A 25121-nucleotide genomic window follows, 5' to 3' on the forward strand; every position below is an offset into this window, starting at 1 on the left:
ATTTTTAGCATTGAACATCAATCTGCTCCCCAAGTGGTGAACGAGAGGGCACAGAGAATGTTCAGTACCCTTATACACTTGAAATGTACCTGATTGGAACCTCATTGTGTTTAGAACTTTGTTGTTAGTACAACCTTTTAATGTCTGTTGAAACACTACATCAAAAAACAAGTAAATATGAAAAGAAAGAACTTTTCAAGAAATGAAGTAAATATAAATATAGGGATGTTATTATTAATTCTTTAAAAACATCACAAGTTACTATAAACACCACTTTTTTACTACATTATTTTTGAAGGATTGGTATTAGCCATTCCTACATTTACTTCATTTTTTGAAAAGTTTTTTTTCTTTACTTGTTCATACATTAATCAGCCATTCCAAAAGTGGTAATCAAATGTAAACAATATTTAAAATTTGAAAAAGAAACTTACTATAAAGTTTTTGCAGCAGACAATTCACTGTTAGCAGTTGTCTGTACTCTTCTTGACCTGTAATTTTTTTCTGTTTAGATTGAAATAAAAATAAACAGACAGATAATTACATTCTTCATTAGTAATCAGTTAGGGTCAAATCATAACTGTACTTCTGCTTATTTAGATATGTCAATAAATGTTAAGTTTCACTTCACAATGATATTTATACAACTAGAGTTGTGGATATTAACCAATCAACCACTTCATAAACACTCAGGTACTCTATCTACACTGTCTTAATATTGTACCATTGCTAAAACATAAGTTATTGTCAACAAACCCAAAAAGTTGAGATAAAATCTAATTTTGCTTCATAACAATGTTCCTGCATGGTTCTAAAAAATACAAATCACTAAGACATAGTTTCATAGGACATAAAGTAAAGACAACTAGCTAAGATGACAATATAAAGTTCTGAACTTGCATAATGAAAGTTAAGCATTCAAAGCTCACTTAGCTTGATATGTAAAGCACATCCCTATGAAATGCTTATACAAAGAACTTTATTCATGATATTTACTGTATCTTGAATTAAAATAATGATATAGAATCAAATTTACTTTTTGTTAGTTTCAGTTCTTTATCATATTAAAAATTCCAGAAACCAAAGATCAACAAATTCATGTCTGTTTATCCTTACTCAGGTTATTTTTCTGCATTAATAAAACAACCTAGACGTGCAGTTTCTGTAAGTTTACTGCTTTGTACTGACAATTATTTTCTATTACATTACACCCTCATGCTACATTTAACAGATGTAACTATGTCCTTCTACCTGAAGAATCAATTCTTAAAAATTACTCTCTTAATTCTTTGACTACAAAATCTAATTTGGAAACAGTTTATAACAATTCATGCTTTCAACTGACTCAAGAAGTTTATAAATGTTGTCATAATTTTACACTTTTCTTAAGCATTACAATAAGCTTTATTTTAAAACAAACAGTTTAATATATTATAGCATATCTAGTAAAGTTATTTTAATTATGAGAAGTTTCTTCAAATGTGACATCTGTTTTCAAATGAAGCAAAGGAAATCAGCAACTTTACCAATTATTTCCACCCACATAATGTTTCTCAAGACAAAAATATCAATAATAAAAGTGATAAATAAAATCATGTCTGAACAAAGTTTCTTTTATCAAAATTAAATAATCAACTTAGTATTAGTTGGTTACATGTTTTACAGTTAGGTGTTTTAGTACTCTTAAAACATGTGTACCTCTTTTTGAAGGTGTTACTTCATTAGAACGACTTGTTGAGGTACTTTCTTTACTGTGAAGGTATGACGAGGTGATTATTTCCCAGCTGATGTCTTTAGGGGGATTAAGTTTTCCAGCAGCACATGTAGATACCACCTTTATATTACAGAAATTATCTGAGGACACAAGAATATATTTTGTATGGGTATCTTTATCTGAAAGATCTCTTGATAGAATGGAATTTGATGGGTCTTTTGTCAGATAGACTTCATTAAGATAAAGCCCTGAATGTTTATTTGAGATTTTATGGAAATTATTTCTTAGATAATTCCTGTCTGAAGGAATTATCCTGTTCCTCTTTCTTTCTGTTCATCAACAAAAACTGGTTCTGAAAAACAAACTGATGTCTTAAGTGAAGTGTGTTGTTTGTTGGGTGAATTTTCATTTCCCAGTTGGAATTCTCCTAGAGTATTCACTAATTCTACATCCTTTTGGTTAATATCTAATTCATGTTGAATAACACTGAAAAAAACAAATAGGAAGCAAGCTTCTCAAAACTGTCACATGTATCATCCAACAAAGTACTACATTGAATATAAAGTTTACAAAAGTGTAGAAAAATTCACACGATAAAGATATGATTAAAAAAATATATAGAGTGTACCTCAAATGTACATAAATCTCCTACCAAAACAGTCTACAAAAATGAAGATGAAGTAAAAACACACATGTAGCAACTAACAGCATGGAAATATGAATCACAAGAATAAAAAATAAATATTCGAAAAAATTTACAATCACTGAAAGTTATTATGAATTTTAAATTATTGAAGTGTTATTCATAATAACCTTACCACAATTTGTAATCACTCTTTACTAACTGCAAGAACAACAGAAATGTGTGCATGTCTGCACAAGAGGCACACATGAGTATGATTTTCCATCTGCTTTGATGTGGATTTCACTGCAATCTGTGTTGCAAGTTCTATTCCTGATTTGAGTTAAATGACCAGAAACTGATAAAGGAGTCAAAGTTGTAAAGCAATTGAGAGAAATACAATAAAACTGGATACCTGGAAGATTTACTTCTACTTTGGAAGAACTCATATGAACATCTCTGAAGACTTCAATCCTTCTTCCAATGGTGTATGACAACTATTACTTTTTAGAATATTCTTATTTACCTGTGAGATAGCAAAATATACATGAACAAACACAATAACTTCTAAAATATAGTTAAAATGGTTCACTGAAAAATTTAATGTTAAAATAACAGTTGAAAACTCTCTGGGCCAAAAAATTAAAAATATATCACTTTAAGCTGGAAAAATTTCTTTAAACTTATTCTATACTCAAATGTTTTAAGAAAACTAAATGAACAATGTATATAATAATGGATGACACAAAAAGGTTACATTACAGAAAAATTAAAACTCTTCACACAAACACTCGAAATGTAATCTATTCAGAACCATGTACCTCAAAGCTAGGGTGTATATGTATCCCCTCACTAGAAAGACAAACAAATACTGAGATGAAACATTGCAATAATAAGTGTACTTTTCAAGAGTTAGGAAGGAAAGACTAGCATGGGAAAAAGAATAGATAAGTGTGATAGAAGAAGGTGCAAGAGGTAAAATCTGAATAGATATCTAAATGACAGAAACCACAGGTTAGAAGAAGGAAATACTTTCTAAAAGAAAGATGGTACAAAGAGCAAGAAGCCAACAGATTTAATGGGACGTGTGTGAAAGTATACAAAACCATATTAAGGTGGAGCTTGGCAAGGAAGTTGATGAAGCATGAAGGAAAGGTGAAATGTTGTAGACAAGGCTGCCCGATCAAAAGTAATGGTGAAGACCAGCAAACCACGGTTGAACAGTGAAGCAAAAAAGGCTGAAAGATGTTTTACAGTACAACAGTCAGGAAAACAGGAGTAAAGGATGGACCAAAGAGAAAGGAACCATTACTTATATTTATACAGACACAAAGTGAAAAGGAATAGGAACAAGACAAGAAGAATGTTACTACCAGATAACTACCACAAGTGAAGACAAAGGGACCAGTTCCTTGAGTTGAGAAAAGATTTATCACTGAGGGCTAATGATCCCAAGAATTACTCCATTGGTCTTGCAAGGCCCACTGGCAGAAGTACACGACCCAAAGGAGTAAGGAGTTCCAGAAAAACCAGACTTTCCAGAAGTAATAGAACCATTCATACAGTGCAAAAAATGTAAGTATTAATGATTACACACTCCACAATTTGCAAGCAAAGGGGAAAAGGCTAAGCTCGGCTGAGATGATAGTTGAAGAAGATACCAAGGTATTCTAAATAGTAGCCTCCTGTAAATGAAGAAAGGTGTTAAAAGAAGATACCATCTGGAAATGGATTAAGAGGAGCTACTCTTCAATGTAGAAATGGAATCTCAGTTCCATGCTGTAAAGGTTGCAAGTGAGGGTCTTCCTCATTCAATTTAACATATGAGGAGCAAGCATTGTGCTGAAGGGAAGAGCATAAAATTGAAAAACACAATTGTGATGAACAAACTGTATCAAATGTCTAGAGGATGGGGCAATCAGGATGTGGTCATCCACAGTTCAGGTGAAAATGGCCAATGGAGAGAAAAGAGATCTTCTATCTAAAATTATGGAACAGCCAACGATCAGTTGAAGGACAATAGGTGTTACTGGACACCAGCCCCTGGTCTTCTTAAGGAGCACAAAGAGACAAAAGTATAACCCAAAAAAGTTTTATACCTCCTTGACAGTATCTTTGGCCACAAGATCTTTTATCACATCCTTGAAAACAAAGATAGATTGTGGGTCTGAAGGAGTAGAAAATAAAATGAGAAGAGAAAAAATGAAGTGGAAAGAAAGAAGGTGGGTGAGAACTTGTAGAGTCAACATGTAAGTGCAGAAGAGTGACAAACAGATGTGTGTCTATTGGGCATGACCAAACAGGATAGTTGCTGACAAGACATGCAACAAATCTGACACTGAGTAGTGGGAGGACAGGAAGAAGGGGAAAGTTTTAGAGGTGAAACAAATATATTAGAATAGACTGAGCCTGTCAAGGAACAGCAAGGCTGTGAAAGATGAGAAATCAGAGAAAGTAAATAAGGCTGATGCCAAGCTGCTTTGGTCCATGGACTGCAGAGAATTAAGAACACCACTAAAGACATCAGGTCAAAAAAAGGATAAGAAGTAGGTAGTCATGCAATGGTAAGGACTGTATCCTGACCAAACAGGTCTCAACAGTAGAACTAAGTAAGTAGGGTACAATATATATGTAAAAATGGCTGGTATGGGTTGAGAAAACTCTATGTTGTTCGCTCCTCTACATAGAATTTTCTCAACCCATACCAGCCATTTTTACATATATATTTTTCTCTACAAGTGGGTTTTCTCATCATCATGAATCAAACAGGGTACAGGTCATCATGGTCAAAAGAGGGGAATAAATCTCTAAAAATCATTCTGAAGCACAATGAAGTACCTCAGACATAAAGTATAGAAAGGAAAAATACCATAGGAGGGTGCGGAAAAAGAAATTGCAAAAACTGGGAACTAAAGAGCTAAACAGAGGAGAAGGGTTCACTCTCTAAGCAGATACAGATCTCAAAAACTGATAATCTAAAAAAGGGAAAGAACAAACAGTTGTAAGTTAGGACATGGAAATGTGAAAGTCAAGGCATGTGGGAACATATGCAAAGCTATTCAAAAAAAGGAATCAGCATGAACCCTACTGTCAGGTGAAGAAGAAAGCATTAAATAATCACAAGGATTAGGATCATTGAGGAAAGAACATGATGATCACAAGACACTGGTTGAAGAGAATGAAAGCAATATGATGCATGATGGATTCCACAAAATGCTGTACAAAGGTAGCAACCTCCTCCACAATAAACAAGCTTCCCCACAAAATGCTGTACAATGGTAGTAACCTACTCCATAATGAACAAGCTTCCCCACAAAATGCTGTACAATGGTAGTAACCTACTCCATTATAAACAAAGTATAAATAAAACTTGTGTGCGTAACACATCACCCATACAAGACATATTTGAAGTAATTATCCCTTGAAAATTCAGGACAAAAATTAAAGCTTTTGTAACAACAACAACAACAACCAAAAAAAAGCAAATCAATGTTTCATAAAGAAATAAAAATCTCATCCAACTCAACTCAAAAATGTTTTAACAGGTCTGCTGAGGAAATGAATGAAGTTATCACGAGTGCAAGCATATAGGGGAATTTACTGCACATGTATGTTGTGTTGCCCTCCTTTTGTTGGAGAACTATTGTTTCATGATGTCATCATGGTCCACATTAAACACACAACTTTAGATAGGATTTAGCACAAGGCTAGTGGCATGTAAATCTGATAGACTGACATGTGAGCGAAATAGCAGTTTTGTGTATGATAGCAAGTATTCTCTCAGTAACTGTCATGTTGTGCTAAAAGCAAATTTAGTAACTATTTTAACTTGTGTTCTCACTTGGAAATGCATTGGTCCTATTAAATGAGCATACAAATTTACATATTAATTATTTTTAGGTAAAAATACTAGATACATGTGTGAACATAAATGTGGTTGTTTATAAGGAGTTTTGAGCATCAGGAAAAATTTTAATATAATTAATATTGAAAGGATACACTTACAAACAGTGCTACAGCAAACAACATTGTTTTTCTCCAACATGATAGTTTCCCATAAGCTCTGAGAGTTAGACACCTAATATAAAATATTAATTTTAATATTATAGATATTTTATTTCATGGGTACATGAACAATATAATAAGTTTTACAATACATGACAAATGTGTGTTATGAGTCATAAAGATATATATACCAATAGTTTATGTTCTAGTTTCTATAAAAAACAAAGATATACTGGACATTTAGTCAACAGCTTCAAAACAAATCAAGTTTTTGCATCTGATTCAACAAGTAGAAATAAAAGTTTATAATAAATATTAAAAACACAGTAATATCAAAATACATCTTTCATTACAGTATTGCCTTAAAACTCCAACACCAACATTAAAACCTGAAACAGTTGGATCACAATCTTCTGATTAACTTAAAAATAAACATTAAGTGTAACAATATAATGATAGGTACAATAAACATAATACATACACAGATTCAATATATTTAAGAGAAGATATTATAAAGAAAGGATCAAAGATAAGTACAAATATTGCATCTTTTAAAATAATAATAGCAACCAAATAAAAACAATGAGAAACTGTTAATGGTTAAATATGAAGGGGTTGATGTTATTAGAGGCTTTCTTTAATAAAAGCTCCATAATCTAGAGTTGAGAATTTTTAGTTAAACTTTTCAAAAAATATGGGGTAGTTGTTATTCTCATTGTATAACTGGATACAAGGACTCAGCTAGATTATTTAAGTGATATCTACTCCTAGTTAAATTCCATGTGTTCATTCATGTATTTGTAGGTAGCATGTAGACTGTCTCCAGCTTTAACTCATTAGTACAACATAATACAAAGAAGAGATGTTAAACTTGAAATTATAATGTATACTAAACAATAACTACAAAGTATAATTGATATGTCTGTAATTAAAAATAAAGTTTTTAATCATATGATGAGTATCCACACTAGTGAGGACTTCTCAACAGAACTTAATATTTTATTGTATAAATGTGTATTTTTTATATACTGTCCCTTTTATCCAGTACACAGGAATGGTGCTTCTATGTAAATAATGTAATGAAATATGTATACTTCACAGACAGTAAACAAATTTGTGACTGAATTAGGAAAATAATCTAATGAAATATGTATACTTCACAGACAGTAAACAAATTTGTGACTGAATTAGGAAAATAATCTCTACTATCTTTAAAGTTCACTCATCTAGTTTTATTTTATTTGTTATCTTGTACTTACAAAAAACTGAGAGTAAGCATTCATTGACAAAACTACATGAGTGAACAAACCTACAGAAAACTGAGAATAAGCATTCATTGACAAAACTATGAGTAAACAAACCTACAAAAATGCTTGAACAATTTAGAACTTATTAAAACAAGTGCAGTCTTCAATAGATCCTAGGGTGACAAAAGTATACATAAAAAAAGTTCTCAATATTTGTTTCCCCTTTTCCAAATGTGTTGTTGAATCACTTGAGAGGAAATTTAAACTCATAATGTCCAAGCAGTTAGTAATAAGTACACCAAAACCTTTTAGACTTTAGAAAGTGAAAATAAAAACAAGTTGGCTGGTGTGATGTTTATTCAACATTAAATTCATAGATCCAAATAGATATTTATAAAAAAGGAATTCACACATTTACACTTATAATGCACTTAGTAAAACTGCATGGTTGTTATATTAAACTAAAGAAATTCACACTAAAAAAGTAATACTTTACACACAAAAACTCGCATGTTCATCCTGATTAAGGTCTGCACAGTAAAGTGATAAACTCTGACCATCCAGGTTAAAATCAACCCACAGATCTGAATCATATGGTTTTTGAACCTATTAAAAATAATGTGTTGCTTATAAATATAAATAGTAGTGTGTGTAAATTTATGCATATATACACCCACCCCTAAAAGCAAATTATACCACATATGAAAACATAAGCTGATAGAATTGTAAATGTGAAACGTGGTACACACCGCATATGTTCTTGAACATTTTAAGGGTTTTATTGACAAATTTAATATTATCTTAACAAAGACTAGTGTCTGCATATTAAAACTTAGCTGACTTAACCTGTCATGAGAAATCACATCTTCTGCCTCCAACACAAACCTTTGTTACATAACAGAAGCATAAAGTTTTACAGAAATTTGTGTATCTTAAATATAAATATATAAAAACACATTAACCTTATAATTACAGGCACCTTTATACTGTGCACATCATAAGAATTTATGTTCTAACATTCCAAAATTAATAAAGCAATCTTATTATCAATGAAGTTAGTATTACAGTTTACATTCTAGTCCAAAGTTTTATATTATCTATGTTTTAATTTCTTTATTTAAAAACAACCCTTAAAGGAGAAATCTTAAAATTCAGTTTGATGAACAATTTCACAAAGTTTTAACTGTTAGATTTTCTAGCTGTGAGTTAGATATAGCAAGTACACAGAAAGAATCTAGATTAACTGCTCTGTTTACACAGTCTTTGTTCAAGCTACTTAGGAGACACTGGAAGGAAAGAGAAATAAATTTCTTTGGATTCTAAAACATCAAAATATTAAATTTTGTGACAAAGTAAAAACTTACTATTAAGAATATAACATCCTTTGATGAAAAGTTAAAATGTATGTATATTTTTTTCTACTTTTAATTTTAAATATTTCATTGCACAATATGTTGATGGTAACACTCAAAATATTCAAATTCTGAGTGCAAATAACTAGAATACAAAAATAAAGAACCTTTAATTAAAATATTATTATTTTCGGTTTGCAAGTTATTTGTAATCTTTAACAAAATTTTGCCAGGCATTGTGAAGATATATTAAGAAAGCTCAGAATTATCATATTGTTGCACTGTTTGTCATATCTCAATACAAACTATGCCAAATGGCCTATCCATAAGGTGAAATAAATGAAAGGATAATTTAAGAAAAATTATAATTTTTAATCCTCTAATTACTAAGTGTCCATGAACCACATGTACCCTTTTAATACATTTTTCTAAACTATTTATCCATCATATTACTTGTGAGCCTACAACCTTCCCAGAAAACAATTAACCACAAATATCATTAATATTGTAGTTAATATCACATTGTCTTTACACAGAAGATGAGTGATTCTCCAAAACTTGTGGTAAGCTCTTTAGTCTGATAGTTGTAATAGAAACAACTATAAAATTATTCAATATTATTAATACATAAATAGTATTTACACAACATAATAATTATTTTTAAAATTATCTAGTTACAGCAGGTAACTAATAATAAATGTTACAACAGGTGACTAATAACAAACGTTACAACAGGTAATAATAACAAATGTTACAACAGGTAATAATAACAAATGTTACAACAGGTGACTAATAACAAATGTTACAACAGGTGACTAATAGCAAACGTTACAACAGGTGACTAATAACAAACGTTACAACAGGTGACTGATAACAAACGTTACAACAGGTAATAATAACAAACACTGATCACATTTGTATGTAAAAACTAACAATTTTTCTTCATACAGTTAAGGGTATGATTTTTAAAATCCTACAGCAGCTACCTTATTTTAATTTTGTTCAATTGAATTGGCCTGGAAAGGAGTACAATTTATAAATTGGAGTACCTGAATTTAATAAAAGCTGTTTAACATTTGTTCCAACAAAAAAATAAAACTACATTACCTATAGAACAAAGGTCAGAAAAAGCATTTAACATTTGCAAAAAACTAAGATCAAACTGAGAATTCAAGTCTTGATGAGGAGATTAAAAATTGTTGTTCCAGTCTTAAACATTTTCAAGCACAGCAATATATATGTCCCTAATTTTGAAACTGACAGATAAAGAGGAAAGCAGCTGGTCAACAGCAAAGTTTCAGGTTATTCTTTTCAACTGATACTCTTGTAATAAACCTACAAAGCAAAGGTATGGAGCAGATTTTGTGATAACAGGATGTAACTAGTGAATTCATTAACAACTGGCCAACATGATAAGAATGGTATTAAATCTGTAAACTACATGTCAGCATGAATACTGCAACTGAGTCAAGAGAATTAACTATGTACAACAAGATACATACATACACATTTATTAATGACTATGATCTCTAAAAGCTCAAGTAGCTAGAATGGTGACATTTTTTTTAAAAATCTGAAAACACAACTTTTATTAAGACTCAACTGGTTTCCTACCTTTTAACTAAAAGTTCTAAAAAGGGTTTTAATAGACATTGCTTATTCATTTTATTTTTATTTTATATATTTTTGAAAGCTAAACAGAGGTTATCTAAACTATCTGTCCCTAACTTTTACATGACAGAAGACAGCTAATACACAGTATCTACTAATGGTCTATTGATATAAGACCAAGTAGAGACCATGATTCTTAGAGTGCAACTATGTTCCCAAAGTCTGGAGAAACATTGTTTCGTAACTGCCATTAACTGGTGTTACACAAACCACTAAGCGACGACCAACCATAGACTTTTACATAAAAAGAGAAAATATGTTACTGTGTAACACTAGGGGAATTCAGGATATTTCAAAACATATTTCCTTACAGAATTAGAACTTAAAACTTACATACTATTAAGATATAGATTATTGGCTAAGTTTTCATGCCATAGTAACTGGAATAACAAAAGGTGAGACACAAACTCTCCATCATCCATAGTAAGCAATAGCCAGATTGAAAGAGTTAAACTTAAGCACCTTGCTTCATGATTCATTTTTATTTCTAATAATATTTTAGAGTAATCAAAATTTTATTTCTTAGTATATAAACAAACATAAATATCTTATTCTAATAAAATACATCCTAGTATCATATATTGTTTCAGACTTCTGAACAGAGAAAAAAAGCTAATTGTGAAAGTGTTGTTGAACTAAACTAAGAGTTGACAAAACTTAATTTTGAGAAAAAAGAAAGATATAGTATTTTCAGTAAATTTTAAATTCCTGATATGTTTCTTTCTTTCTTATGGCCACATTTTTCAATTTTCAAGTTAGATTTTATGAATGAATTAAAGAAAAACAAATGATTTTTCAACTATTTGTTTTCTATTACAAAGTTTCAAGAAATAACATCAAGTTTAAAGTATATTATATCTACGTACTGATATTCACCACTTGTCATGCTATCAAATGCTTATGACAAAACTGAAACCTTTACTAAAAAAACAACTTTATGCAATTATAATAAAACAGTTAAACTTCCTTAAGGCAGTAAGCTTGCAAGAACTTAGAAATTATATTTTTATTTAAAACATAACAGAGCTTCTTAAGACATGTTAATGCACCAAATATATACTTGTAACAGTCTTGTAGCAAACTACCCACAGTTGTTTGTTCAATACAAACTGAAATTCTGATGTATCACTGCTCACATGTATTCTGTCTTACACACTTTACATTTTATAAACTGGTTTTGGCTAAATTTATGTTCCTGCACCTTGATGTAATTTTTATAGCAAATTAGTTTGTTGTTAGTGTGAAAGTATATATACCCCTTGTCTTTCATTACAAATATTAAATATTATAAATTCAAACAATTATTTATCTGTTAATAAGAACTAGAGTATACAAATAATTACTAAACATTATATATCAAATTTATACACACCTAGTAACCACCAAAAGTAACAGATTTGCAGATGAATGAATACACCCTATGTTCAAAGAAAGAAAACACAATAGTTAATTAATAACCTGCCTATAACTAAATAAATGTTTCCATAGCTAATACAAAAATCTATGACAAGTCAAATTTTGTATACATGTATAAAGAAGTAACATATCACTTAATATATGATTAAGAACTGAAACTATTAGTGTTTGGAGAAACTCCATAATTACAGAATTGACAAAAGCAAAGACAAGTTTGTTTTGCAAATACTTGTGAAACATACAGCTGTCTTTATTTTTCTCAATTCTATGTTACTTGACAGGTTTTTACCTTATAACAGTAATTATAAATTTTTTATTAGACAACTTATTTTCAGATGTTTATAATTACTTCCCATTTATATTTGTGACAAAACTAGTAACTCTACCTGCTGTCATTTTCAACTTTCTTAACTCAACTAACAACAAAATATGGATGTTGCAAAAATGGGAATATGAAGAAACATCAATCTTGGTCATCCAAAGTTTCAAACAAAAAAGAACATTGAGAAGTGAGAAAACTCATCACTATAAACTGAGGAAGGTCTAGAAACATGAGACAGAATGATGACCAAATCCCCCAGTGCTACGGGATATGAGAAACAGATGAAAATAAAATTTTGGGAAAGGGTGATAAATCCTTTTGACAGTAACTTTGCCTGAAAGGTTTGGCATTGCCTTAGACAAATATAAGAAAGAAGAGAAGGGATAAGAATGGAAACAACAGAGGATGAAGAATTATGAGTTTTATCAATGGATAAAACTTGGCAGAACAACTTCCAGAACTTTATAAAGACTTTCTTTTGGGTTTCAAGGGCCAGGAAAGCAGAATTCACACTGTCATGAAGGTTACCATTTTAACAATATGATTATAATTGTGCTTTAAATTGACAAATGAGTACACAGTATTAATGTTAAGAGCTTAATTTGCAAAATAAATAAAGACAGTATTCAGAAACTATTTTGGTGTATTTCTAATTATTTAATAAAATATATTATATGTGTATCAATAAAACATCAACTGTCCAAGGCATGTTTTCAATTTCACAAATGTTTGGAATAATTTTCACTGACATAAATATTCTATGCACAAAAAGATCAATGTCCCAGTCTGTGTCACATTTCCATTTCTTCTTTGACTTGATCCAATCATGGTTTTTCTCTTAATGACCTTTCAGAATAGATTCAGTTTCATCTCTACTGCTGCAGGTTTCACATTTTTCATCACTTGAGACTTCTAGGGTTTGTATGTCAAAGCACAATCGTTTTTCTCTTTTTTCAGTTAATCTAGGTTTTCTCACTTTTATACCAATTTTTACTTTTGTTTAAATTGTAACTTTTCTGTTTCCAAATGCTTTTCTCACCCCTTTCACAAATATAATACTTTGTAGAATGATCTAGACTTACAGCACACTTCCAGTATGCTTATTAGCATCATAAACTACTTTTTGTGTCGTGTGTATCCTTTTGCTTAGGGCATTCTCACCTTGGAGTTCACTGAGATTCCAGTCTCCACACTAGTTTGTCCATGTGACAAGACAGAAAGAATCTTCCATCACACTCTACAAATTTGGATACTTTATAAAGTGCTTTTCCAAAAAATGCATCTGCTCTTTTATTCTCCAAGTTGAAATCACTAAATGTACTGAAATTAGCCATGAACTCATTGTGAAGAAACTGAGTAAACTCTTCTGTGATTTCATCAGTGTTTATTTTAACTCTGTCAAATTCAACAAAGGAGTTGAGAATCTTATTCAATTTCCTTTAAGAAATGTAACACTTTACAACAGCAAGACTTGCTGGGAAAAAGCAGATATTGTCTCTCACTACAGCTTATTATAATTAGCACTTTTTCAACAACGTCTTGGCCATTGCTAGTAATTCTATTCTATACTGTATTCTGAACACCATTTTTGTGCTTGTCACTTAGTTCTAGTTAAGAAAGAAGCCTTGTTGAAGAAAACCTAATGTCGATTTTATTATAAGCCAAGAGATCATCTTCCTGCAATTTATATCAATCCAATTTGAGCTTTGTATTCAATGTTTTCAATATATCTGGTTTCATAACAAGATTGAGCAGTTTTTTTTATGACAAGAAACCTACTTGAAGTAAAAATGTATCTCAAGGCAGGCCCTGTGGATATTAAAACATTTATTAACGTGACCTAAGAAGGTTTAAACGTTGTCCTCTACTTTATTTTAATAAAAGTTTTAACACCCGAACCAGTCATCCTAAGATACATGAGCACAGTTTTGGACATCACCACCCAGAAGAAGAGTCATGGGCTTGTCTGATTGCATTTTCTCAAGATAAGGTTGAACTAGCTGCTGACAAGGGGTGATTGCTACAGTGATATCAGTGTGTTTTATTAAACTGTACCAAAATAATCAGACAAAGACTATTTTAAGAAAAGGCCTATTGAGTTCCTTTTACAAACCATCAGACATATATTAGGTCTAAACACAGGTTCATGATACAGGCTGATTTATTTGATACAATGTAGAAAAAAATTATTATATTTTTATGATATATATGTATGTATATCATCAGTGAGTGAACACACCGAAAATGTCTACTCAAAACTACTAATAATAGACCTACAACAAACAGATCTATTTGAAAAACGAATAAGTTAATGATTTACTGGGCCTAACAACAATACATTGGAATGAGCAGCCACATGTGTGGCTTCACAGTTCCCTGCCTAAATTGATAACTCTTATCATTCAGTATCAAATAAAAAATTGATGTTGAAAAGTTTCATGCAAGCAATAAAAAAAACCAAAAAAAAACTGGACACATCTTAACTCTTAACATCCAAGTGCCAAATTGAGAGGCAGTATAGAGGCAGCCAGCTGCATTAGGATGTGATGTTGTAATAGGGACAATTACTAAAAGAAATGAATGTGTTTTTCTGACATGAACTGTAACCTGTTAGGATTGAAAATATAAAACACTGGTCACGATGTTGAATACATATGGTATATTATATGATGAGATCAAAATTGTTACTGATAAGAAAACTGATTCAATAATCATGGAAGATTTTAATTTTACACATTTAATGGAATCATATAGAATGTAACAGAGAGAAAGATTTATTGGAGTGGTTCAGATTTTCTCTACCAACTGATGCTGTTTTAGTTTCTAGAAGCACTTCAGGGATTAATGCTTAAGTTATCTTTTAAGTGTATAATTAGCAATTTATCTTAATTTGTTGGTGAAATTAATCTTTGGGTACATCTAGCTGTATTGAAGATTCTGAGGTACTACAGAATGAACTAAGTAAAATGGTAAGTTGAACAAATGTTTGTTAAATGACATTTAAATACAGTAAGTACAGGATAATTCATTTGACTTAAGTTAGATCACACATCCAATAAAGATGGAAACTAGCTCAAAGCATGAATAAAGAAAAATGTCTTTACATGGTAGAAAACAATTCTCACAAGCCATTCAAAAAAGTACTTCTTTGTTGCTATAAATATAGCTAATATAATTTATGATGTATTTTAAAACATCACAATTAAACGATTTAAAGAAATACCTCTTTATGTTAAGTCTCACTTGGAATGCTATGAACAATTTTGGTCTTGTTATCCAAGATACTGACTTAATGAAATGTGTTCAACTAGGATTATTCCAGGGATGGAAGGATTACTTTATAGGGGCAGGGTAAGATCTTTCATCTTATTTTGTTGAGCTATACTCTGATGATAACTTAAAAGGACAACAGATTAGGTCTTGGAATGGACCAAATGAATTACATTTAAGGTAATTTCATTTTTCTAACAGGATCATTGAGTTATGGAACGAGTTGTTGTGAGTAATTACTTACAGTAATAATACTTCTCTAAAACCTGAGATGTAATACTACAAGCAACATCTTATAGCTACATTGAATTTGCAATAAAATACCTGTGTATAGTAATTAAAAATCTACCTTGCATATCAACACTAATTTTAATACTACTACAAAAAAGAATTCTTACATTATACTCGAGGTTTCCTTGCCAATGTCAAAGAATGCAGATAAAGCCTGTTTTGATCTGATTTGCACACACCATAGTCTGTAGTAAAAATTATATCCAAATTAAAAAAAATTTAATAACAAATTATACAAATCAGAGCACCTGAGTAAAAGCAAAATTTATTTATTTGATACTAAAGTATTGGATATTTCAATATTATTTTAATCTAAACAACTCAAAACTGACCCAAATGTCAAAATCCATAAACACACACAGTTAAGATTATAATTTGACTATTTGTAATTTATGCTTGAAATTTTTTTAACTTATCAACTTTTAAATTGGAAGGAACAACAACATGATGTAGTCATTATTAACCTGGTAAAAGAGCCTTCAAAACAACAATTTTTCTTTCTGATGACCCACGAGTTTATGAACAAAATTATAAATACCTTGTACTTAAACTGATTACATGAAAAGTTATTTCAACAACTATAAAAACTTGTTGTTTAATATTACACAAACAAAGATTATTAACACAAACTAGCTCACCATTGGCAGTGCTATGGCTCAACTTTGAACTTTCCAATAAGAATATGACACAGAAGTTGTTTTATTAAAATAAGTTTTTAACTTGATTGATAACTCTGAATTTCAGTTTTGCCTTAAAAACCTGAGAATCAATTAAACCAACAGGTTTTTATGATTATCTTCAAAATATATACACTAATTACAGAAACAATATGAACTGTTCATCACACAAATGTTCTTAAGTTCTAGAAGCATCACTCTGTCTGGTTTAAATTTTGAGGATGAAATAAATATTTTACTATTAATATTTCAAAACATCTGTTGGTACAGAAGTTAAGCTGTTTTTAAGATCTACCCTTACTATGATTACAATTAGTAAAATTTGTATTTCTCTACCAAACCCCTTTCTCTAGTTACAACAATAACTGACTCCAATGTCACTGACCTTCCAAGAATGTGTGGAAATAATCCTGTTATAACATTAATCCATGATATCTGTTGTGCACATTTCAAACAGTTATAAACAGGACTTACAAAAATCAGAGTGATGCATGACTCTTTTATCATAATTTAATTACCACATTCTTTGTTATTATTATTCAATATGTTCTATGACCATTCATGCACGTAAATTTCATAAAATAAGAACATTCATTTCATGTTACTATTATTAATTTATGTGCATAAAGAATGTATTTTCCATAAATGCATTGCTGATAAGTTTGATCCTTAGTGTTAAACGAAAACAAGTAAGAGAACATAAACAATGTAAAAAAAATATAAATCCAAAAGTGAACAATAAAATGATTACAAACCAGAATATACAAAAAGGAGGAATTAATAAAATTACACTTTTCTAACAATTTTAATTAAATGATGAACTAATATGTAGTATTTTGATTTGTATTTTACTAACTAAAGAAAAGATATATTCATATAGGATTTTCTATAACTCAGTGACAGTTGGTAAATCAAATAGGCTTCACATTTATATTTAGTATTGTGATGAATTAAGTGTAATTGTATTTTACTAACTAAAGAAAAGATATATTCATATAGGATTTTCTATAACTCAGTGACAGTTGGTAAATCAAATAGGCTTCACATTTATATTTAATATTGTGATGAATTAAGTGTAATACCTGAAGAAAAACATTATTTTTATTTTATATATTTCAGAATGGAAATGTTTATTTTAGTACATAAGTTTAAAAACAAAATATAATGTTATCTTTATGTACTAAATTAATTTATATTAAGCATATTTCAAATAAAGAAGGAGCTACTTAGAATAAGAAAGAGTAATACCATTGTCACCATTTTATTATGTTTAAATAAAATTAATTCTCTTCTTAGTAGCAAAATATTTAAAATTTTTATTCAAAAGATCAAAATCCTAAAATTCAGTATATAGTTAAAAATGAAATATAAATTATGACAGTATATAGTTTAGTTCTCTTCTTAGTAGCAAAATATTTAAAATTTTTATTCAAAAGATCAAAATCCTAAAATTAAATATATAATTAAAAATGAAATATAAATTATGACAATATATGATTTACTTTGACTATTTAAATTTAAAATAAAAATCCTTTTAATCAAAAGTGACCATGTTCATATTTTAAATTTCATACCTAATTTCTTATTTATTTTGTACACAAAAAACAACCTTAAAATACTGCAAATATTGTTTTCATCTACCACTGTTCAATATTTTGCCCATAATAAATCCACAATTTGTACAACAACATTAATGATTTAAATACTGATCAAGAAGAATTCTCTTGGCCAAGCTGTCAACACACAGCTACACAGAGAAATACCATCTAAAGTATAAATTAACCCAATTCATAAAGCTGGTTTTTTATAATGTTCACAGTTATATACCTGTCTAAGCAGCTGGACTGGACAATTATTTTCTAATGCTAACATCAGCAAAGAATAAATCAAGGAACCTCCATCATCTCTACCTGAGAAAATAAATGTATATGATAAATAACAAATTTTGTTCATGTAAAAAACCATAGAAGTTAAACTGTTAGATAAGCACACTCATTGTTAAAATTTATCTTAAGATGGCTGGTATGGGTATTAAAACTTTTATTAAAATAAAGTAGAGAACAACATTTCAACCTTCTTAAGCCTTAACCTTCTTTAGGTTAAAAAAAGAGAGTTTTGAGAAACTTTTACTTCAAGTGAATTTCTCATCACAAAACACTCATTGTTAATTCACTGTTCTTTTGGGGGATTACATACATACTATATTATCAAAAGTACTGTAATATAAATATATGACAAGGTGGTTATGTTTCACTCTTGAGATTTCATTTAATAGGATATGAAATTACAGCTGACAATAGTTAATAACACTTAATACCAACCATTGACAAACATCTGATAAAATATTCTTATTCCAGTGTGTGTGTGTGTGTGTGCAAGTATATATTTTCTAATAAACAAAAATAAAAAAACTGAACAAATCAGAAGAATCCCTAGGGTACAGACATGGGATATAAAATGTATCATAGGTTTCAGAGGTGACTGAAGAAGTAGAAACCAATACTGTGATGGGGATAAATGAATTGTCAGTTTTAAACTCAACTGTGAGTTTCACAAGAAGAAATACATAAATAATAATAAAATAATCAAAAGAAATAAGAATTTATCATTCTTAAATATTGAATGATAAAAAATAAAGAAGTAAAGCAAACAATTATCTCTTCTTGCTACAATTTTTGTACTCAGTTGCTGCTCTGAGTCTTTTAAAATTTTGCATATGAAGGATATCAAACAAATTTTTTTTTAGGTTTTCTTCACACACACACACAGATATATATATATATATATATATGCACAGTTAAATAACCAAAACATCATAAATAACTGAACTGATACCATAGAATTTAACTGTAATTTATATAGCTTAGTACCTAAAACTTATTTGGATTTAGTAAAATATGAAATTTCAAGCAGACTAAAGACACAACCTATCTTCTTGAAATTTTGGTTTGAAAGAATGTGGCAGCTTTTTTACAGATTAAAAGAGCTAAGTAAACTACTCTGGAGGATATTCTAAACTTTTGATTGGTTATTCACATATCATTTTGAAGTAAGTGTATATAACTAACCATATGGTGAAAGAAGCCGCTAGGTTTGATTCAGTATGCAAGTCGTATCTCAGCAAAATAAAAAGATATAAGGTTCTTATTTTTCATTCTAGCCTGATAATATTAATAATTTGAGTTTCTAATTAGTATGAAACTATAGACTTAGTATTTTGGGATCACAGTCATCTGATTTTAACCAATACTGCATTCAAAGTACTACACGACTCACTGGAATCTATGTTCAGATTCTTTAAATATTTAACCTTTAAATTAAGAAATTAACTTATGTATGTACATAGTATTAAAGTTTGAATTATATTCTACAATGTGATTCCAAATTTATTGACCTAAATTCATAAAATAGTAGTTCAATAAAATTTTGAATGTAAGGCAACAAACACAATGACATCACGTTTGAGATGTATTTAGGAGGTTTTAAGAGATTATGCAAAAAGATTTGAGATTTTGACAATGAAGAGTAGTTTTTTTCAGTCATAACATGAAATCACTTTGCACCCTATTTTCACAAGCAAATCTTTAGTAAAGATATTTCATTAAAAAGTTTGATTTTTTGTATACAAAATACTTGTAATATTTAGTAAAAGTCTACCAAATTTTGTGAAGATACACATGCAATAACAAAAGTTATAGTTCAAATACTTAACATGTGCAAATTTGAAGGTGAAGTCGTATATAATACCAAGTCAGTAGCTAAAGGATTAAATAATTCTCCTTTTCATCAAAGTCCACAAGACAGATTCAATAACTTCAAAATGCCATTCAATAAGACAATTTATTTCTTCTCTATATCTGTTATTACAAGCTGTGAAACTCACCTAAGAAACTGTCCATTATGACTTAAACCGAAAGTCAATCTAACTTCACTTTTACAAACATACTTGCATTAATTTGAGACATTATGATGTAACAGTACTCAATTTAAGCAACAAGAAAAATTCAGAAGGCTTGAGTAATGTGACATTAATTCATAACTGGTTATTTCTTCCAAGTTATACATTTCCTGTAATGAAAATATATTTGCAATAGGTATTTATCTCCTCTCTCAAATATAGCAATATGGTTCAGTGCTACCCTCTATATGCAAAATTCTTTGCATGCCACAAGTCTTCAACTTTCACAAACCACACAATCAATGTGATTCAACTGCACCTCACATGTAGATCAAGAGACAGCACTCTACTAATACAAGTGCAACACACCCTCCCTCTATTCCATTCTACTGTTTTTGACAGAAATTGTAATCACCAGTTTTCAGTATAAAGGAGGAGTGACAAGTATCTATAGGATATATATTTTCAATATATTCTTCTCACATATACAACTAGAATCTCACACTGAACAAGTAAGTTTTCTTGACTGGTACAAGAAAAAAAGAAGCATCCATCACAAGCTTCTGAAGAACATGCAAAAAAACAGGAGATCATCAAAGTAGAAGATCCTATGTAGGAGACCACACAACTTCTGTTACAGGTATATTCTACACCCAATGTTGTACCCATGCATTACTTCCACTAAAATGTGTAACTAGAATAGGCAGAGTCCAGTGACAATGATAGAAATAAGTATCCTTCAAAAGCACATGACAGACATCATAAGTGTGATCCCAACAAGGAACACACATGGGAAACCACACCACTTCTGTACCAGGTATACACTATGCAAAGTGTGGAAACAGGTGTCACATATATGGGTGGAAAGTGAGAAGAGCACAATCAAATGGGAGAGAAAGAAAGAAACACTAAGTGAGTTTGAATCCAAACAACAATACACTGGAATCTCAGTCCCCATGAAGAAAGACTAGACAAGAACCATCTACAATCAGATATGTGAGAAATGTGCTCAAAATGTGTTGAGTCGCTAAGGCAAGTGGCTCATCAACTCCAGTCCAAACCCAAGCAGCATCAGGATTACTATTTCTGACTTGTGATTGGAGGAGGATCCCCACCATCTTTATCTCAAGGTTAGTAGAACAGTATTATACACATGCCTAACCAATCTACTAAAAGAAGCAAAAGAGCAAATCCACAACCACCCACACATACAACAGTCCAACACTCAAATGATGGTGTGAAGGGACGTACCAGTGTGGCATTTTGCATTGCAGGAAAAAAACAAACACTGTTAGGAGAAAAAAGACACCTCTTATAACAACCAATCTCCCAACAGTTTAAAACTAGGAAACCCTCAGTTGAGACACTCAGACCTGAAAACAGTAATGGTGCTCAAAGCAACAATAATAATTTCAGAAATTGTAAAACAAACTTAAGAAGTCATATTAAACCATGAAGAATTCAAAAAAGAGAAAACAAAATTAATAAACAAAGGTAAATTATCTCTGCAAACGACTACAGAAACAATTAACTGTAGCAAATCAAGTTAATCGTTACTTCACAAAAGAAATGGAATGAACACTTGAAGGAAAAGAGTTAACAACTGAAAAACATCTGCACTCAATCACTGTCTAATAAGAAGTAACAGTTCATTGTAAAGGGAGTCAGGAGGGTGTGTCACACTCCTATTGAGAGTTTACATGACAACTTACATGCCAGACACAGTTGAGCCACATGGAAGTTCAAGGATTATGGCATGACAAACATTTCTGCACACAGAAGGCAGCACTGAATGAAAATAGTTATACATGTAAGAAGAAGTACTGTACTACACCAGAAACTTTACAATTTGGATTCAATCTATAATCAAAAACATATTCAACTTACCCACAACACATCTAGAATTCCATATACAAAGTCTTTGTTCCCTAACAGATCATCTAGGACTAGGTTAACAACCTGACAAATGTACAAAAAATACATGTATATACACACTATTTTATTATGCCATCCCACATTATGTTCAACATATAAAGCACTTAAATTCAAACTAACATACAGAACTCATATTCTTAATTTTCCATGGTCTTTTTCAATTTCTTATAACAATACATGCATAGTTCATTCATAAAGTTCATTTACTGTTTATTGTACTTTTTAATCAGTCAAAATGATTCATTTTATAATCATGCTATTCTTTATAACACACTACATTAGTTCTTGTAGATGATTATAAGCAGCTACACATCTTCCTTAAGCATTCGTGATGAGCCCAATCAAGTTCACAGATTAATCCCACACTCTTTAAATGAAAGTAGTTTTATGGGTTTTATTAAATATTGGACCAAATAAAGTGTGGAAAAAAACCCCATAAAACTCTACCCTTTCACAAAAAAATATATTACTTTATGGTAAGTAACCAGAACTATTATACAGCCAATCAAATTTTATTTAACAATGCCAAACTGATTCACGCTACAACGTGTAACATTGACATCCACTGCATTAATGATCACATGCCTAGAAAGTACTAGTTTATTCCATTCTTTCTCCTCCATAAATTGTGAAACAAAGTTACCCTGTCTATTATAAATTGTCTATGTGATTACTTAGTAAGTTACTTAGTTGTAGCATTTCTCTGTTTGAAAACTGCTATAAGAATAGTTTTACTAAAGTTAATTTTATTTATTTATACAATAGTCATAAATTGTAGGAAAAGACATCATATTACTCATTATCAAATGCAATTACAAAACAATGATTTATTTATAAAACAAACTCATAATATATAAGGGTGTCAATAATAAACTCTTATTCACTGTGCTATATGTAATGCTCCCATTAATTTATGGGGCAGCCAAAACAATAAAGATTACAAACAATGTATATGAGCATGTTAGATGGATGTGGCTAAATCAGTCAATATAAGAATTAAATGTATGATCTTCTATCAAAGCATGTTACAACTATACTTCAAATATTTTATAATACATAAACAGTACTGAATACCTTCTTTATAAGGTGCATATGGTGACATAAATGCCATGTACACAGAGTAAGTTTTCAGTTTATCACTATTGATACATTTATAAATAGTGGTGTTATAAAAACAGATACTTTTCTTCATACCTCACTTATATTTCTGAGTTTTTATACAAGTCTTTACAAAGACCAGTGTTTTAGATACAGTTAACTACAAGACAATTGTTTGCTTTACACTTACAGATGTCAAGGCGAATTCATTCTTGTAGATTCAGCATATGATGATGAAGTTGTTATAAAATGAGCTATCTGTACTCTGTCCATTATGGGTATCAAAATCCAATTTTAGACATTGTAAGTTACAAAACTTACCACTGACACACAAGGTGCGGGCATGTATGTAAGACAAATACACGAATGAACAACAAAGCCCAAAATCTATGTAGCCTATATTAATGTATAATGATGCAGCAAACATGCAGCACAAAGCTAACATCTACTCATCTGAAAGCACATTACAGATAATTTTTATTTTTCTAAGGAACACACAGCCATTGATTGTGAAAGGAATGGATGACCAATAACAGGAAGCAAGAACCATGGTGTTCAAACTGTGATGTGTGGCCCCAGGGTGGGGGGATTGGTGGTTGGTGAAGGATGGGATATGTAATTAGGACTATGAGAGCACATATATTACATCTGAACAAATTTAAAAATGAACAAGTTTGAAAACTGCTGGCTGAACGTCACTGCCAGTGAGTAATATAGCAGCAAAAACATGGGAAAACTGGGTCAGTCATGGAACAAGCAGAGGTTAATTGTATGCTGAAAAATAAACAGATAGAGAGGTTACACACCTAAAACTATGCAACGTGAAGCAAAGAAAGTGCTAAAAGTCCCTGAAAGTATGTAAATTCTGAGAAACAAAGAGCTTTGATTTTTTGACAGCAGGTGGCTTTTCATTATTTGTTGTAGAAATGTGATCCATCTACAACGACTTCTGATGCATACAGAGGTGTGCTGGTTGTCTAAAAGGAAAGTATTCAGTTACATTATACAAATGAAAAAATAATTTTGTATTTTTCTATTAGATTGTAGCCCTACATTAGTAGTACATTTTATGGATGAAAAGTGGCTTTTTGCACTGTGCTATCAAGCTAATATTTTTACTCAGCTCAACAACCTTATGATGTCACTGCAAGGTCCAAATGGTAATATTTTGCAACTCAGTAACAAAGTGATTGCATTTTACAAAAAAAACGGTTCTACTGAGAATAGTTATAATATTCCTATACTGAAAATGTATTTATGATAGACACTGACATCCAGTCACAAGACTATCTATTCTGATTCAGTGCTGTCCCTATATACAAACTTCTTCTTTACACATGCCACAAGTCTTCTGATTCCCCCTATTGGAACTGTAATATTAGATCATGTTGCTCATGCAAATAATCATGCATCACCTCCTCACCAATATAAGCATGGCATGCTCATGTGACTCCCTCTACATTCCTCTACTGAACTATCACTTCAAAGTTTGGCAAAACATGACAGCACTAGAGAAGTGTGAAAAGAGGATATTACCTATCATAAATACATTTTCTGTATATGAAAATAATAGCTTTTGATACAGTACTTACTTCCTCACAAA

At 30.5% G+C, this 25121-nt stretch overlaps 1 protein-coding gene across 11 annotated transcripts in view; it reads right to left on the reverse strand.

Annotated features, from left to right (window-relative positions):
* Window positions 1-1698: 1698 nt before the first annotated feature.
* Window positions 1699-25121, reverse strand: part of LOC143242201 (RNA polymerase II-associated factor 1 homolog) — a 68307-nt gene continuing 44884 nt past the window's right edge. For 3 of the 11 annotated variants that reach the window (XM_076485561.1, XM_076485562.1, XM_076485557.1), the window contains 7 exons: window positions 22373-22444; window positions 18415-18497; window positions 16018-16095; window positions 11984-12029; window positions 6342-6414; window positions 2533-2862; window positions 1699-1834 (listed from right to left, as the gene is read on the reverse strand). In XM_076485561.1, the coding sequence (XP_076341676.1) occupies window positions 18474-18497; window positions 22373-22444 (96 nt within the window). In that variant the 3' untranslated portion in view covers window positions 1699-1834; window positions 2533-2862; window positions 6342-6414; ... (1 more) ...; window positions 16018-16095; window positions 18415-18473. Of the gene's footprint in view, window positions 1835-2043; window positions 2201-2532; window positions 2863-6341; window positions 6415-8088; window positions 8195-11979; window positions 12030-16017; window positions 16096-18414; window positions 18498-22372; window positions 22445-25121 lie in introns of those variants that run through there. The other 8 variants (XM_076485563.1, XM_076485560.1, XM_076485558.1 and 5 more) reach the window with 7 other exon arrangements.

Source organism: Tachypleus tridentatus, unplaced genomic scaffold, assembly GCF_004210375.1.
Source record: "Tachypleus tridentatus isolate NWPU-2018 unplaced genomic scaffold, ASM421037v1 Hic_cluster_2, whole genome shotgun sequence".
Classification (NCBI taxonomy): Eukaryota; Metazoa; Arthropoda; class Merostomata; order Xiphosura; family Limulidae; genus Tachypleus; species Tachypleus tridentatus.